Source organism: Solanum lycopersicum, chromosome 6, assembly GCF_036512215.1.
Source record: "Solanum lycopersicum chromosome 6, SLM_r2.1".
Taxonomy (NCBI): Eukaryota; Viridiplantae; Streptophyta; class Magnoliopsida; order Solanales; family Solanaceae; genus Solanum; species Solanum lycopersicum.
The window spans coordinates 256,228-274,996 of record NC_090805.1 but is presented as its reverse complement, the minus strand read 5'-3'; the positions used below and the strand labels follow the sequence as shown (position 1 = coordinate 274,996).

The 18,769-nt window shown below is 30.0% G+C and overlaps 1 protein-coding gene and 1 pseudogene across 1 annotated transcript; both read left to right on the top strand.

The window, feature by feature from the left end:
- The first annotated feature begins 182 nt into the window (after positions 1–182).
- On the top strand, positions 183–9,109 carry LOC101248487 (receptor-like protein kinase HERK 1). The gene has a single exon (XM_004240296.5). It carries the CDS (start codon positions 6,447–6,449, stop codon positions 8,940–8,942), a length of 2,496 nt encoding a protein of 831 aa, XP_004240344.1. The 5' UTR covers positions 183–6,446; the 3' UTR covers positions 8,943–9,109.
- A 3,398-nt stretch (positions 9,110–12,507) lies between these two features.
- On the top strand, positions 12,508–14,737 carry LOC101248205 (putative pentatricopeptide repeat-containing protein At1g12700, mitochondrial; annotated as a pseudogene).
- The last annotated feature ends 4,032 nt before the right edge of the window (positions 14,738–18,769 follow it).

Sequence of the window (18,769 nt, the reverse complement as noted above, 5' to 3'; positions counted from 1 at the left end):
CTCTTGGTTTTTTGAATTTTGATTTTATCAACTCTTCCACAAAATCAGATTCAGAATCTGATGATTCCTCGATTATTTTTCCTTTCCTCTTATTTTCTCTTTCTTTCGTCCTTTTCTCAGATTCATCTACATTTTTTTTTCTTTCCCTTTTCTCTTCTTCTCGTTTTCCTTTGGATGTTTTTTTTTCTATCGTTGATTTCCCTGATCTAGATTTAACTTTAACAGATGAAGGTTGAGATTGCGTTTGTGATAAAATTTTGAAAGATGGAACATGAAAATCGTCTGAGTTTGCTTCTTCATTCAATCTTCTACTTTTTCTCGGGGTTTCGTTGCCTCTTTTCAACATTGTACGGTTTGTTTATCCCAAGAGTTGAAGATTTGAGTGCTAAAAATGAAGATTTGAATGCAAATATTTGAGAATTCTTGAAGAAGACTGTTAAGAGAGGAATGATTTTCAGAGAAAATTTGGTGAAAATAAATTAGGCGTGCGAATTATGGTGAAAAATTTTGATAGGCGTGCAGAGGTAATAATTTTGAAAAAGAGTTGGGGAAGAAAAAAAATTTGGAGAATATAATTTTTTTTTAGATAAAGTTTTACATTTTTAAAAATAAAAATGTAACTGTTTTAGAGATAAAATCCCTATTATTTTGTGGTTATCTTAAAAAAGGTAACTATATAACATTTAATTTAAATTACATTAATTAAGAGTTTGTTTAAAAAAGGTAACTTAAAATAATAAATTTAATTAGCTACATTGGTTTAAATAAGGTAATTGAATTATTTAAATAAGTTAATTATTATTTTAAAAAATTAATGAGAATAATATATTATTTCTTGATATGCTATAACTTGATAATAATATGCTATAAGTAGTTTATTATTAAAAAGTTTGTTTATAACTTGATATTTAACATCTTAATGTGTGTGTAGTGTTATTTTTATATATAAATTTTATGGGAACGTTTGATTTAAAATCAAGTTAATTATAGAGGGACTATACTTCATTGATTAATAATGCAGATATTATAAAACAAATTATTTTTTGCCGGACATTTGGTTCATTGAATTAATAGATATAGAATTGATATTTTAGACCCTATGTTCTACGTAGCATAATATACGTAGAATATAAATTTTTCATGCGGGATGCCACTAACTTTTTTATCCTGTTTTAGATGCATTTATGATGTATTAACTAATCGTTGTAATCGTTGTTGTTGTAGATAATGACATAGATACAACGGAGAAAAGGATTAAACATGATTTCTTCTATATGTATCTGGAATTGATAATATGTTAGTTTCAAAAGTTTTGAATCTTATTTTGTTAAGATATATTCAAACAAGTTAATGTATTTTTTTCATTATATATGCAATAACTTTTGACCTATTTCTGAAGTATCCATCAAGAACATAGAAATCTGGTCATCTACGTGTATGAAGAACGTGGATTCTTCGTAAATGAATGTTGGCTTATAAATTGTACGAATATTATTTGGTAAATCTATATTTACTATACATTAGATACAAATATACAGTATATGCATGTGTGTTTGAACTATTCTTTTATTAGATATTGTGTAATGACAGAGACTCTTATATCTAGTTTGAATTTGAAAATGAGCTAATAGCCAGCAAGTTCATTTATACAGTTGTCTTTAGAACTAAATTAACAGCTTCATTATCAAAATTATTCAATATTTTATGCCATTTGTTTAGTGTTGGTATTTTGGAGTGATATCCTCCCATGTGGCCTATTTGCTCCATCTTCGACTTGTTATATTAGTTATTATAATATATATAATTTAGTGATATATATTATTATCATAGTTATGTTATTACAGAAAAAGTTTGATATATTTCTCAACTTTTACAATTAAAAATTTTTATATATATATATATATTAGTTAATATTTATTTTTATTCTTACAAAAGTGACTCACATATATTCGTTTGTTTTATAAAAGTGAAAAAACTGATTTAATTTTTTTTTTTTAATGTTAGAAAAATTTATGTAGAGGTGCGTGTGTGTATATATATATATGCTCTCACACATTATTCTTTGACTTATTTGACTATTATTATTTGAATTTACATTATATTTTGTAAAAATTAAATTAATTTTAGTGTAAAATGCAATTAAACTTTTTAAAGATTAAGAAAATAAAAAAACTTAAATTTTTTTAATTCGGTTGGTTAGATATGAAAAAAACTAATCAATTCAATGTATATATATGTGTCAAATGAAGAAATTTCATAACTTAGTTAATTGACTACCTAGATATTCATGTAGATTAAAATTTTAGTCTTCATTTTATAATCTTCTCCCTGACTTTTTCTTTATATATTCTTGATACCTTTTTAAAAGAAGAATAATCTACAAGTCAATTATCAAATGACGAAAGATATATAATATAAGAACGTTTGAGTAAATTAAATAAATTCATGATTGAAAAATACTGATTTAAAATCAACAAAGAATTAGAAAGGAAAAAAAATGTTAAAAGGGAAAACAATATTTTATTAACATTAACGCCATTAAATAACTTCTTAATGTAAGTGTCAAAATCTTAAACTATGAACAAAAAAGACAGATGAGTAGTAATTTTTGTTTCCCTTTCCATCCCACCCAAGAGGCAACGAAGGAAAAATATGTTCCCTATCTCCCACACGCTTGGGAAGTGTTTTGATACCTAATTTTGGGGGAAAATGCACCACTACCAATCTTCCAACCTATGCTCGAAATTTCAGAGATATATTTATACTATATTAAGGTTTTATTATTCTCCTTTCCAAACTTATTTTATAAATAACTTTTTTTACTCCTTTTTACCCTACGTGGTTGTATCATTGAAAAAATTATCAACCCGCATTCTACCCAGAATATAGTGTCACATAGGTTGAAAATGAGTAAAAAATATTTATAAAATAAGTTCAGGAGTAACATAAAGCGACCAACACACAATAACAAATAATCTAAATACATAAGTTGAGTGAAAAATAAAAGGGAGAAGGATCAAATAAATGCTTATTCTATTCGAATAATTATTTTCACTTCATTATATTGTTAGGAAAAAAAGGGTTATAAATCACATCCACATAAGGTGAGAGGGGTATTAGATGTGATAGTGAAACGAGACCCAAAGAAAGTGACCGCGGTGGAACTTGTGTGACAGTGAAATGAAACCTAAAGATAAAAGTAAATTTTAACTCGACCAGTAACAAAGCAAAAGAATTTTAATTTATCAATTTTAAACTTAATAAAAATTCATAGTTGTTATTAAGTTTGTACTAAATATTTACATATACATGTGTTAATTTTTTAATTATAAATATAAAATTTATGAAAAAACTAATTTTTTAATTGTAAATATAAAATTTATGAAAAAGCAACTGAATTCGTTCAAATAATGACTAGAAAGTCTTGAATCAATGTGAACAACCACAAAATGACATGTTATTAATTAATTTATTAAAAGAAGTGGTTGGTCTAACTTCTTATTTGAATTGCCAAATTGATTCTCCCACATGATGTAGTCACTCAAGTGGCCAGTACATCATGGGATGAGAAAAGACTTGGCCAACCTGTGACACTGAAATTGAGCAAAAAATAGTAGGTCAACAATATTTAAACATAGGAAGATATTTGTATTATAAAGGTATTTTTTTTCTCTCACTAAACTAGTTCAATGGAAAAACAAAGTTTACATTGAAATATTGAGAAAGTTTTGTATTTTACTTTTTTTTTTTAAAAAAAAAATACTATTATGCATTCCTTGAAGATTTAAGGAAAAATCTATTCATGTACAATTAATTTTGAGAAAAAAGTCTAAAATATATTTGAACTTTGATCGAAATTGTTGTAATGATATCAAATTTTATGGAAGATTTTTTACCCGACACTATTTAATAATGTAGTTTAAAGGTATATATGTAGCCACATGGACATCATATATAAACAACAACGGGTCCATGTGGGCACATATATAATTTTAAAATACACTACTAAATAATGTAGGGGTAAAAAGTTCTTTCTTCATAAAATTTGACATTGTTAAAGTAATTTCGGCTAAAATTAAATTATTTTTAAAACTTTTTTCTCTCATTAATTTTTTAACAAAGCAAAAAATGACAAGGACCCTTTCTTCTTAATAGCAAGCGAGGCAAAAAAGATAGCTAACGTCCCTTGCTTAATATTTTATTTTTTTTAATAGTGAGGCAAATTAGATGTTTAATGCAATTGGACAAATCTTAAAATGGAAAATTTTGGGGTTGGGTGAAGCTAAATTGTCAAGGTTCTAGATGAAAAGAAAATCTAAGATTTTCTTCAACTTAAGTAAGATTTGTTGGAGTGAAAATGACAGTTTTTATAGTTACAAAATGAAAGAGATTGTCATTTTATAGTTATTCTATTTATTTACCCAAATTTATCATCTCATGTGTATTAAAACAAAGTTTGATACTGAGGTGCCAAAATATTATTGTCCCTCAATAATTGGGGTAGGTTAACTCAATATCGAAATGCGTTTTAATATAAAAAAAAAAGTGATAGTTTAAATAAGTAAATGAAATGATAAAAAATTGAGGTATAAAATTTTGTGAAATTGTTATACTCCCTTTGTTCCTAATTACTTGTTTAATTTTCTTTTTTTTTGTACTTGTCTATTTTGAGAAAAAAAATTCATTTTATGAAATCAATAGATAATTTTACACTTAGTTCATAGTTTACCATTATTATTATTTATAGTCATTTTTCTATTATATTTTTTAAAACATTATATTTATTATATTCAAATACATATTGATATAGTAAAATTGTCTTATTATTAATTACTTAAAAAGTATGTAAATTTAATAGTAAACAAATATTATTGGACACGGAGAGTATATGTTTTTCACCCTTTAACTCTAAAAAGAGAGTTAGTAGAATTAGGATTTCAAACAAATGGTAGAGACAAATTTTTTATTAAAACTCGTTTAAATATGAATACTATCTCTGTTAAACAATAATTGTTCACTATTGACTTGACACACTCATTAAAAAATAATAAATAATAGGAGTAAAATTATTACTTTATAAGTTTAATGCTTAGATGAATGTGTTAAATGATAAATTGAATTTACTAGCAAGAATAAAATAGACATAAAAAGTAATCATCTCTTATTTTTAAAATTAAATAAATACTATTAAACAACTATTTTTACTAAGATGTACAATTATTATTAAACAAATAGATTAATTAAAGACATTTTTTTATATTTATGTTTATATATTGAATGTAATTATTCTTTTAGTGATTAACGTCAATTGATCCGGTCGCTCCGCCGCTGATTTCTAGTACTAAAGTGGAAAAAAAGGTTAATAATAATTCTCTTTAAACATTTTTTCGATCTTCAATTTTTTTACGTGAAAAAAATTATATTTTATTATTTTTTTATTTTTTTTAAAATGTCGTGGATAATTCATAAATTTTGTCCTTTGAGTGAATATTTTGTTAATCTACGTACTGTGCGATAACTTGTGAGTCATACTAGATATATAAACCATGTTAGGTAAACCTCATGTAACGAGATCACAACTAAATAGTAGACAGAAGATTGAATTGGATCCTACGAGAGACCCGCCTCTCAACGACTCAACCATGCACTTGTTGGCTTTATTTTGCATCTTGTTTGTTTTGAATATACTCCATCCTTTTCTATTTAGTTGTCACCAACTCACCATTTTATGTTTCATGTCCTTTAAAAAACTAAATAACCTTACTATTGTATTTTGTGTTGTATTTTCTTGAAGTCAAGTTTTTTTTTATAAATGAACATGAATTAGTTTATTTTGATTAATTAAATTGATCAATAAATATAAATTAATTATCTAATTTTTTTAGGTTGATCAAATACATAATTTTAAAGCTAATGACCAAAATAGAAGCATTGATTTTAAAAAATAACAAAGTATAAAAATACATCTATGTTTTACCAATGAGAGTAATTTTAAAACATTTATTTTATGATGATTTATACACATCACAAATATCTATAAATTTATAAATTTTAAAATGAAAAATATCTTTTTTAATTTTTTGGGTCAAATCAAGTCTTGAGAAAAAAAAAAAAAACTGAAAAATAGTTGTTCTTATTATTCCACTAGCTGTTATGCATCTGAGTTGGCCTGTACCTTGCTAGATTTGTGCTGTTATTGTGCAAAGAAACATCCTTTGCTTCTCTCTCTTTCTTTGTTTTTTTTCTTTCTAAAAAGATACTCTTTACTACCCCTTCAACAAAAAAACAAAAAAAAAATAAAAATTGTGGTTTGGCTTCTATTCACCATTCCAAATCTGGGCAATCTGCACATTTAATCAAAAAGGTTCAATCTTTTTCCTCTTGTACTGCAGTTAAAGTTGAAATCTTTTTTCAATTCTTGAAAATAGAATTGTTGGGGTTTTGAAATGTTGTCATTAAATAGTTTATTTTTTGTACTGTTGTTGGGTTTTTTCTGTGTTTGTTCTGGATTTGATCCAGTGGATGAGTACTTAATAGACTGTGGATCTTCAAAAGATACTAATTTTGGTAATAGGGTTTTTGTGTCTGATAAATCTGGTTCTGGTTCTAAGTTTCTGTCAGTTTCTCAAGATATATTAGCTGATAATACAAAGTCTAGTGATTCACCCATTTATCAGACTGCTAGAGTTTTTACTCAAACTTCTAGTTATAAATTCCCTATTAGTAAACTTGGTAGGCATTGGATCCGTCTTCATTTTTCCCCCTTTGTGTACCAATCTTATGATATGAGTTTAGCAACTTTCTCTGTTTCAACTCAACAAAATGTGCTCCTTGGAAATTTTAGTCCTAAAAAAGATGTATCTGTTAAGGAGTTTTCTGTTAACGTAACGACGGGTGATCTTGTCATCACTTTTTCTCCTTTGAGTGATTCATTTGCTTATGTAAATGCTTTGGAAGTTGTCTCTGCACCTGATAGTCTTATAACTGATGATGCCTCGACGTTTGGTCCATCTGGGGTGTTTAGTGGTATGTATGCACAAGCACTTGAAACAGTTGCTAGAGTGAATATGGGTGGACCAGCTGTATCGTCTGAAAACGATACACTATGGAGGAGTTGGGTTCCTGATAAGGATTACTTGACACAGCCGGATTTTGCAAAGTCCTTGTCGAAGATTGGATCTGTAAAGTATTTAGCGGGTGGAGCAACGTCGGATATAGCACCACCGAGTGTTTATGGTACTTGTACTAAGATGAATGTGGATGGTGCTGGTAATGATGCTAGTGCTAATTTTAATGTGACGTGGGTGTTCAATGTGGATGTTGGTTTCCAGTATTTCATTCGATTACATTTGTGTGATATTGTGAGTACAGCTGCTAATCAGCTGTTGTTTAATATGTATGTTGATTCGTCGAATATAGCTTCTGATTTTGATCTGAGTTCTAAAGTTCAGAGCAGATTGGCTACCGCGTATTACATGGATTTTGTGACACCACAAGCTAATACCAACAACATTAGCATTAGTATTGGCCCATCTCCAAAGAGTGGGTTTCCAGATGCCTTTCTAAATGGAGTGGAACTACTGAAGTTGAATAATTCTCGAGGCAGCCTTGCTGATGTTTCCTCTATTCCTCCTCCATCGAGCTCGGGTTCAAAAAAGAATATTGGAGTCATCGTGGGCGCGGTTGTAGGCGTGACACTTGTGTTGCTCGTGATTGGTTTTCTGTTTTGTATGCGCAGAAGAAGAAAGCAGGAACAACTTGGCCTGTCGAAAACATGGATTCCTTTGTCTATAGGTGGTGGTGGCTTGTCTCATACTATGGGAAGCAAATACTCAAACGGGACGACCTTAAGTGCTGCTTCTAACTTGAGTTATCGCATTCCTTTTGCAGCCATGCTAGCAGCAACCAAAAAGTTTGATGAGAGTTTGGTCATTGGGATAGGTGGCTTTGGTAAGGTATTCAAGGGAGTTTTAAATGATGGAACGAACGTAGCTATTAAGAGGGGTAATCCTAGCTCCCAACAAGGTCTTAGAGAGTTCCAAACTGAAATAGAGATGCTCTCTCAGTTCCGTCATCGTCATCTTGTTTCATTGATTGGATACTGTGATGAAAAGAATGAGATGATTCTCGTGTACGAGTACATGGAAAATGGGACCCTTAAGAGCCATCTGTATGGTTCGGATATGCCTAGTATGAGCTGGAAACAGAGGCTGGAGATATGTATTGGGGCAGCCAGAGGTCTACACTACCTTCATACTAGCTACGCCAAAGCAGTTATACATCGTGATGTCAAATCAGCAAACATATTGCTTGATGAGAATATGATGGCAAAAGTAGCTGATTTCGGACTTTCTAAGGCAGGACCCGAGCTCGATCAAACTCATGTTAGCACGGCAGTGAAAGGGAGCTTCGGGTACCTAGATCCCGAATATTTCAGGAGGCAGCAATTGACTGAGAAAAGTGATGTTTACTCTTTTGGTGTTGTTCTGTTTGAAGTTCTTTGTGCTAGGCCTGTAATCGATCCATCTCTTCCAAGGGAGATGGTTAATTTAGCTGAATGGGCGATGAAGTGGCAGAAGAAGGGACAACTAGAGCAAATCATAGATCCCAATCTCGCTGGAAAAATAAGACCGGATTCCCTTAGGAAGTTCGGTGAAACAGCAGAGAAATGCTTGGCTGATTTTGGCGTGGACAGGCCTTCAATGGGCGACGTGCTGTGGAACCTCGAGTATGCCCTTCAACTACAAGAGGCAGTTATTCAAGTCGATCCTGACGAGAACAGTAGCAATCTCATCGGAGAACTCTCTCCTCAGGTAAACGATTTCAGTCACGTCGATGCCACTACTTCAGCAATGCAATTCGAAGCGTCGAATCTAGATGATCTATCTGGAGTTTCCATGAGTAAAGTTTTCTCACAATTGGTCAAGTCTGAAGGAAGATAAATTTGGTGAAAGATTGTATAAAATTGTACTCTTTTTTCTTAGCTCCTCTTTTAATTCCACTTTTTTTGTTCATTAATCATGTGAAGATTGTACTTTATTTTTTAAATCTATAGTTTTACATGTACTACTCTTGTTATGAATATAAAAACTTTTGGGATGTCTTGTAACTTACATATCAATTAAGTGAATATATGAGTTACTATTTTACACAAATATAGAAATTTCTAATAGATTAAAAAGATTCTAAACAAGGAAAAATATTAGTTTTTCATTTGAAGAAAGATTTATTTCAAAAGTAGCAATTTTATAGTATATCTTTTAGGGCAACTTTCACATATAGCAAACAAAAAAATCATATTTGTATAATATAGCAAACTTTGCATAATTGCGCTCCACATCAAACATAAAAACTGTATAATTCGCTATACATATAAAAGTGTATAATTCGCTGGCCTATTTCGCTGCAATTGTATAATTAGCTTTGCATACAGTTGAATCGAATTAAAATGTATGTATATTGCATAATTATAAGTGCATAGCAAGAAGATATATGTTTTTCTCGCTTTATACAAAAACAGAAACACAATATATACACTTCTGTTGTATAAAGCTAGAAAAAATTGTATTTCACTGCAATTGTATAATTCACAATTGTATGATTCTTTGGCCTTTTTCTCTGCAATATTTGAAGTAAAATGTTTGTAAATTATATAATTAAGTGTATAACACGAAGATATACATTTTTGCATGTGTATATACAATTTTCTCTCGCTTTATACAAAACAGAAATAGAAATTATACACTTCTGTGTATAAAGCGAGAGAGGCGAGAATGAGAGAGTGGCGAGCGAGACTTCTGGGAGAGAGACGCCTGGCAAATTTTTGTCAATGTTTGCTATGGAGCACAATTAAATCAAACCCTAGCTATTCAATTTAATTTAGGTTATTAGTTTACTATTTTATACAATTTTCCCTATCTTTTAACCTTCTCTTTGAAGTTCAAAACACCATACATATATATTTTGAGAGATTGCAGCAGTCCTTCAATACAATATTTTCAAAAATTTGATTTTAAGTTGTCTTAGTACCATATTAATCCTGAATTAGGGTTGATAATTTTAATAGTTTTACCATTTATGAGTTTTTATGTTTATGAATCCGTCTACGTGACGTCATCACAAATCAGAATTCTCTTTTAATTTATTTATTTACAAAAACTAGCTTTCCTCTTTCATGAAAAGTTGTGAAATTGTAAAATTTTGACTTTTATGAAAATTTGCTACTTTAATGAAAAGTTGATACTTTTATTAAAGATTGTGACCTTTATGAAGGATTGCAACTTTTACAAATAATTGTACACCACTCTGTACATTTGATCAGTCCTATATTCCTTCTTCCATATATTTTCTACCAGCTCAGTGAAAGATAGATGTTCAACCCTTGTATTAAAGAACTTAACATTCACCCTTGAGCATTTCTGAAGAGTTTTTAGTATACATTATTTGGATTCCAGGTGAATTTCCCATTAAGCCACTCACTTGGCTGAAACTCCTGCATGAAGTTGCAGGTGCCAAACGATGAGCCCACCTACGAGGTGTCGATCAGACGACAGGCCATACTAGCAAGCTGTCGTTTTGGTTAGAGACTGCTCAATTGGGGGCTTAAGCTCCCACACCTAAGTGTGGAGCGACGCCCCCCAACGACGGAGCTTAGGTGAGTCATCGAGGTGTCGATTAGGTAGCGTGGTTAGAGATTGTTTTAGGCAGTTTATAGACAAAGGTTGGATCCTCTCAAGGACCCTTAGGGTGGTCCTTGGGGAGTCGTACCCAGAATTTTCAACCCTAAATACGCTCGTCTAGATGTTAGGAACCTCTCCCATCAATTTGAACTCAAACCAACACGTAAAACACGCAAAGGCACACTAGAACACACAAGAACGTCTCAAGGCTAACTTTCGAACGTTTTGAACGTTTCACTTCCAAGCTTTTCCAAACCCAACACACGCCTTATAACACTATAATTAACCATTTTTAAGACCTTATAAGCTCATGACACACACATTAGGCTCTAGTTTCACCTAGTTCGTTTTAGGAATGTTATACTTCAAATGGATATTATCGCTTCACATCACAATTAACGATTTCGACTTTCTTCTCTTTTGCTTCTCTTTCTGCTTCTCTTTCTGCTTCTCCTTCTTCTTATCCTTCTCATTCTCCTCATTTGTCTTCTTCTCTTTCTCCTCCTTTGCCTTCTTCTCCTTCTCTTTCTTCTCACTAATTATAGTAAGTGTTTGAGAAATAGATTTTTTCAACCTCCTACACTTGAAAGAGTGTGAAATCTTTTTGGATCTTTGTACGTTAATATTATGAGACATTTATTTTAAAATATCATTAAATTTTTTAACACGGCTAATAAAATAATCATGATGACGAAAAGAGCATTTGATGTTAGAAGAGAAAGCAACACCTATAAAAGATTGAGTTGTTGTCATGAATGAAGATTTTTGTATCATTTCATCTATAAGGTAAATAAGAAAAGATTAAGAATTTATAATTCATTATAAAATAATAATAACATTATGTTGCCACATATGGATAATATGTAGCCACGAATTAACATTATGTTGCCACACATGTACCTACTGTTGCACACATGAAATTTATGTTGCCACATATAAATCTTATGTTGCCACAGATGAATCCTATGTTAACATAGGTGTATTTACTATTGCCACAAATGAATTTTCTGTTGCCACATATGAATCCTAAGTTTTCACATATGAATCTTATGTTGCCACATATGAACATTTTGTTGCCCTAATGCATAAGTGAGATGTTACAACATGTGATAACTCTGTTGGAATATGCACCAACATATCACTAAAATGTGGCAACATATATACATCTTTCAACAAATGAAATATATGTTGAACAACTGAACAAGACTTTATTTTTAAAATCACATCAACAAAATGACCACAAAAAGAACGACAAAAGCAACAAAAAATGACTTTTCACTGAAAGTTAACAATGCATATACATTTCTTCAAAATTAGGATTTTTTTTGGGTCAGTTGATTGTCTTTCAAAAATAATAAATAATAGGCACCATTACATCATTATTCTATTTTTACATCTATAGAACGTTTTATTGTTCATTAATCCAAGAAAAATAAAATTTCAAAAATTATAAAATCTTTCAAAAAAATAACTTATCCATTTTAAGTCGAACACGATTTCAGTTTAAAAAGAGAAAAGAGTCAGAACTGGAGATGAGGATGAAAATAATGGAGATAATCGAAATTTTGAATTTCTAAGGAAAAAGAAGAAGAACAAAAAAGAAAACGTTGGGAGAAGAAGATGAAAATAATTTTTTTATTTTTTAAAAAAATGATTTGATTTGAATTATAGAAATTTAAAAATAAAATATCTTTTTTTATATTTTATAAAAGATTAGAAATATTAATTTGATCTCAAATTTACTAAATTACATTTTAAAGAGAATTGAGGAGCAATTAGTCAATTTGTCAAAAAAAAAAGACTAATTTAACATCTTTCATTTAATTTTCTCCACTTACATGACACTGGTTATATGGCGGGTCATTGCAAAGAGCCGCACAAGTATGCTGCGAAATTAGGTAACATGAGCTGAAAATTATTGAGCAATTGAGTGAGAAATAATCGTTTGGCATTGGAGATGAGGAGATTTTGTGTGCGCAATGGTATTCCTTTTCTCTCTTTGTCTCCTAATTCTCATTCTCGTTTTACGGCAATTTCAGTGAGAATTTTTAGTAATAAATCCATTTCTAAATTTGATTGTGGGTTTAACATCAACTGTTTAGATGATGCTGTGATTCTCTTTAAGCAAATGGTTACAATGAAGCCTCTTCCATCAGTTGTTGAATTTTCTAAATTATTTAAGACTATGATAAATATGAAGCATTATTCTGCTGTTGTTTCTCTTTTTGGAGAAATGCAGAAATTGGGTATCCCAAACAATGTATTCATCTTAAATATTGTCATTAATAGTTATTGCTTGATGCATTGTGTTGATTGTGCATTTTCGGTGTTACCCATTTACCTCAAGAATGGTATTCCGTTTACTGTTGTCACCTTTACCACCCTATTAAGGGGAATCTTTGCTGAAAATAAGGTGAAAGATGCTGTTGAATTGTTCAAAAAGGTGGTGAGGGAGAAGATTTGTGAGCCCGACACCGTCATGTATGCAACCGTCATGAATGGGCTTTGTAAAAGGGGTTATACAGAGAAGACTTTAAGTTTGCTCCGGTTAATGGAACAAGGGAACAACACTAAACCCAACATAAATAACTACAGCATCATTATAGATGCCCTTTGCAAAGATGGGAACTTAGATGTTGCTATCAATCTTATGAATGAGATGAAGCAGAAAGATATTCCTCCAGACATAGTTACATATAACTCAATAATTGATGGTATGTGTAAGCTTGGTGAATGGGAAAAGTGTAAGACTTTCTTCTCTGAGATGGTAAACCTTAATATTTATCCAAATGTTCAAACCTTCACCATACTAACAGATGGACTCTGCAAAGAAGGAAAAGTCGAAGCTGCCATGGAAGTAATGGGATACATGATCGAAAAAGGTGTAGAGCCTAACGTATTCACCTACAATTCAATAATGGATGGATATTGTTTGACTGGTCAACTTGATGAAGCGAGGAGACTTTTTGATTTCATGATAAATAGGTGCATTGAGCCTAACATTATTAGCTACAACATACTAATAAATGGGTACTGTAAGAAAAAGAAATTGCCTGAGGCCATGCAATTATTTTGTGAAATTTCTCAAAAGGGACCAAAGCCTAGTACTTCCACCTACAATACTATCTTGCAAGGTCTGCTTGGTGTCGGAAGAATTGGATCTGCTAAAAGTATCTATGCTGAGATGCTATCTGCAGGGTGTATTCCTAATTTGTACACTCATGGCATTTTGCTCAATGGTTATTTTAAGTATGGACTTGTTGAAGAAGCGATTTCACTCTTTAATAAGTTGGAAAAAAAGGGAGAAAATACTGATATTGGATTTTACAATGTTGTCATTAATGGATTGTGCAAAAATGGTAAACTTGACGAAGCTCATGCTCTTTTTGAGAAGCTTTCTTCAATGGGATTGCTTCCGAATGTGAAAACATACACTGTAATGATAACTGGATTTTGTTTACAAGGATTATTAGATGAAGCTAAATATATGCTTATGAAAATGGTGGGCAACAATTGTTATCCAAACAATTTCACCTACAATGTTATGGTGCAAGGATTCCTCAGGTGCAGCAGAATTAGTGAAATGACAATTTTCATGAAGGAAATGACCGGAAGAGGGCTTCTCATTTGATGCATCTACAACTAAGTTATTGATAAACATTATAGGGGATAAACCTTTAGTCCTTGACATGATACCCGAGCTTCACTTGAAAAATAAGAAGTGAGTATTTCTTTCACTTGGTTTATTCGGCTGTGCTATCACTGTGATACAATTACCCTTTTATCCATGCTAAAGAAATGGCATACTATGCAATTGCAGAAGCTGATTGATTGCACTTAAGATGCTGCTTGAGATTTTTAGGCAGGCCTATTGAGGAGGTAATTAAATATTTTGAGTTTTTTTCAGACTTCGTTTTCTTAGAAATCAGATGTTTCTTAATATGGGAAGAAATGGTGACCATATTGATTTTCCTAAAAAGTAGAAGTGAGTTTCCTTGTGTGTACACATTATAAGTCTGTTAATATCACTTTAAATGCTATTTAGTTATCTTCAGGTAGTCTTTTTATCGTTGTCTTCAAGTATTATCAGTTTCTATATATTTTTTTTTAATAGATGATGACTGTCTTTAACTTAAAAATTGCTACATCATGTCTTCATCCATAAATGGAACACCAGAGCTGACATGATCAACTACGTCCTTCTGTCCTGAACCATATAGTATGAATTATTTTGGTTTTCCTGAAATTGAAATAGAACTTGTTAAAATCTGATAGGATATAAACATTGATGAATGGTCAACATCATTTTCAAATTATTTAAGAACATACTTTTGGAAATTTATATATGAGCCAAGAGTGATGGATGCTTATTGGGAATTGACATATTCATACAATAGTAATATTGTCAAAGTAAAGTTCACTGGTCCTGTGAACGACCTATTTATCTGGGAATTTGAAATGTAAATGAATTGCTGCTGAAATTGGAGGCTATCTCTCTCAATGATCAGGTTGCTTTTGCTTACTCACTTTGGTGGAAGTTTCAGAAAGATGGAAAGTTTATTGTCAAAGTATGTTTTAGAAATTTTGTTGTGGGGTCTGCCCCAACATTTATCTTAGTATTATAGAGGCTTTAGATAGTTTAGTTTGAGTCTCTTCTTTGTATTGCAAATTTTTTACTATGAGATTTAAGTGTCATTTTGGCCAAGATACTTATTTCAAGTTATTTTTATGAGAATGTTTCTTGCATTGAGTTAAGTCTTCCGCAGAGTTAAGTAAGTCATGACAAGGGTCCGTCCAAGTCCAGCAATGTTCATTGGGTGTCGGCCACGTTCAGGGTGTAGGCTTAGGACGTGACACTATTGTTGATTAAAAAACATTATGCATGGTCTTCTACTTGATTTCAATTGTAGTTTTTAAGCTGGTGCAAAACCAAACGGGAAATTTTTCAAAATGTCAATATTTTAGCATTTAAGAGGACTCATTAGCAACACTTTCAATATTTAGTAAAAGTGTCAAATTTTAGTTTGTTATGTATCTTATTTATGTTTTTATTATTTGTTTTTAGTTAAAGAATATAATTACTTAATAACAAAAGGGAGAAAATCAAGGGAGAGAATATTTCAAAAAAGTAAGGATCCTTAATTTTCTCATCAGTTACATTTTCAATTAAAATCTAAATTTTATTCTTTTTTTTTTCTCCAGAATTTTTACCTTTTTAAAATTATATTCATTTCACAATATATTCTATTTATATTTATTATTGTTTTTTATTAGTTTGTATTCATTCCAATAGGTATGCCGAATTTATCTATATAGTCATTTAAGAAATATATTTGTATTTTCATATATTTTTTTCCCTATATAGTTAATTTTTCATCAAAAATCTTGTATGTATTCATTTCAATATGTATTTTATTTGTATTTCTATTTATTCTAGTTTTTATTTAGAATTTTGTATAATAATATATAAAATACCAAAAATTAGTATGATGAAAAAGTGAATGAAATATAAAATTGAAAAAGAAATAATTGAATATTTGGTGTACTCATTCTTAAATAAAATACATAACTAGTTGACATACCTTTAGAATAAATACAAATTAGAAAAAAATGTCAAATTCAGAAACAATGCAACATAATTTTTGAATGAATACAACTGTTAATTGTAAAAATACATACTGACTAAAATAGTATCAAAATTCAATATATACTTTCAAATTTTAGAATACAAAAAACAATAAAACTATGAAATACAAAAATAAATACTAACGGTGGTACATTGACATAACTATAAAAAAAACATAATACAAAATGCATTAAATATATGAAATGCGATTCCAAATCTATGGATATAAAATACAATAAAATAATGAAATACAAAAATATATACGTCATGTAAAACAACAAAAAAATTCAATATACACTTCCAAATCTATGAATACAAAAAACATCAAAACTATGAAATATACACAATCAAACTCATATAATGTGTTATATTGACATAACTAACACACACAAAAAATAGAACACAAAATACAATAAATATATGAAATATAAAAATAAATACTAACTATAACACAATAAAAATTCCATATACACTTCCAAACGCATTGTAACATGAATTTTTTTTTAATCTTAAAAATTACTAAACAAATTAAACTAACATGCAAGACACAGAACATGTAAAAAAAAAAAAACCTCTTCTTGAATAAATTGGTCTTCTTCAACTTCATGGTTATGAATTTGTGTGGGATTTTGCATATCGACGGATTCAAGCATTTTTCTCCGTCGTATATCCATTCTTAGAAGCGGAACCTACATTGTTGTTTAATTCTTGAGTGAAAAAAAATTAAATGATGGAAAATCGGAAGAACTTTGATTATTTTGTCTAATAACTCTAGTAACTCTCTTGAAAACGTCAATTGAAAAGAAAATTATGTAGTCTCAAGCCCTAAAAAATATTTTAAGGACAACAACAAAATTAAAAAAAAACACTAAAATCAGTAAGTAAATAAATAAGGAATCTGAAAAACATAATACCCAAATCAATGTTAATCTTCAAATCAAATCTAGCAACGAAATTAAATGAGAATAGTAGAAAATATTAATATATTGAATCGAAAATCTATGGAATTGATTTGGAAAAATGCTAGAGAGACAAATTAAAAGAAGAATAAGAAAAGAGAGAAAAATCTGGAAATTTGATTCGGAAGCAAGTAAGAAAGAGAAAAGAAAAAAATTAAAATGACATTAATATTTATCCAATTACATAAATATAGGAAAATTTGTAATCTATGAGAGAGAAAGAAAAACTGTAAATAATGAGAGAGAAAATATTAATAATATCATAATAATTATTTATTTTTAAAATAATGATATTTTTGACATGTTTACAAATATTATTAAAGTATGGATATTATCACTAAATAACTTGATTTTTTTGACTAGTTAGCTAAATTTTTCAAAACGAAGGGATATGCAGGGTCTTTATGTTTGAATTATTTATTGAGTCTGATTTGGATGGGCTTTAGCGGTGGAGGCCTATTGTTCAATGTAAATCTAACCAAAATGTGCAAATCTTTATTTTGCAGACAAGTTGTTCGATTTTATATAAAGTTCAGGTTTCTATGACCAACTATCAGACGCATATTTCTTTATTTTGAATCGCTTGTTCAAATTATTTTTTAATACATCACTTATTAGATCAAAGTATTAAAAAAATTATCTCAGGCTTGGTTTTTAAAGTAAAAATGGTTTAATTTTCTTTGAAAAATCAGGAGAGAGGTTGTATGTGTTATCCAAACTTAGGATAAGAAGTAACATGTAAGCAAAACACAAGATAGATGTTAAGTATATATAAGTAAGTAGACCTTTTACTTTAATGATGCCTTTAAAAGTTGTCTAGGTCTATGTCCAGATAGAACAATATCACGAATGGATTAGGCAATTACAGATAGTATTAGAGTAACTTTTCTGTTAACTGTGTCCATACAAGGTAAAGTTAACTTGAGTTTGGACAAATTCCAATAAGGTGGGGAAAACGTCTTTGCCAGGTCTTCAGAAATTTCAAGTGGTGGGGAAAATCACAATAGTGGGGCAAAACTCAACGAGGAGGTTGAGTCCATAAGAGAGGGTGTTTGTGACACATCTCCTTAGGATAAGAAGTCCATATCGACAAAAAACACATAAGAGTTATTTAGTATAAAAGTTAGGAGATCTCATGAGACTAATCTAGTGATACGTTTTAATGCCTTGCGGTCCTAGACCCAAAGCAAACGATATCACCAACAAGTTGTATGGTGGAAAAAAGGCGGTGCAAATAATAATTGAAGGGATAGAAGAATTATATTTTTGGATTTAATTGAATCGATTTCAGGAATGATTGATCAGTTGTTAACTCTTCTTGTTTTCATTTCATTTTCTCCTCTATTGGTGAAAATTCAACTTGAAATGAAAAAGTACATTATCACAGGTGAAGTTAGCAGGTGCTTGTTTGCTAATTCATTTTATTTTCTACTCCATATCTTGTGTTTTGAATTTATTTTCATCCATGACTATTCATTTGTTATAGAATCAAAAGAGTAAAAATT

Excerpts from the sequence above, each read along its gene's own strand:
- LOC101248487 (XM_004240296.5), top strand. The coding sequence starts at position 6,447 with ATGTTGTCATTAAATAGTTTATTTTTTGTACTGTTGTTGGGTTTTTTC.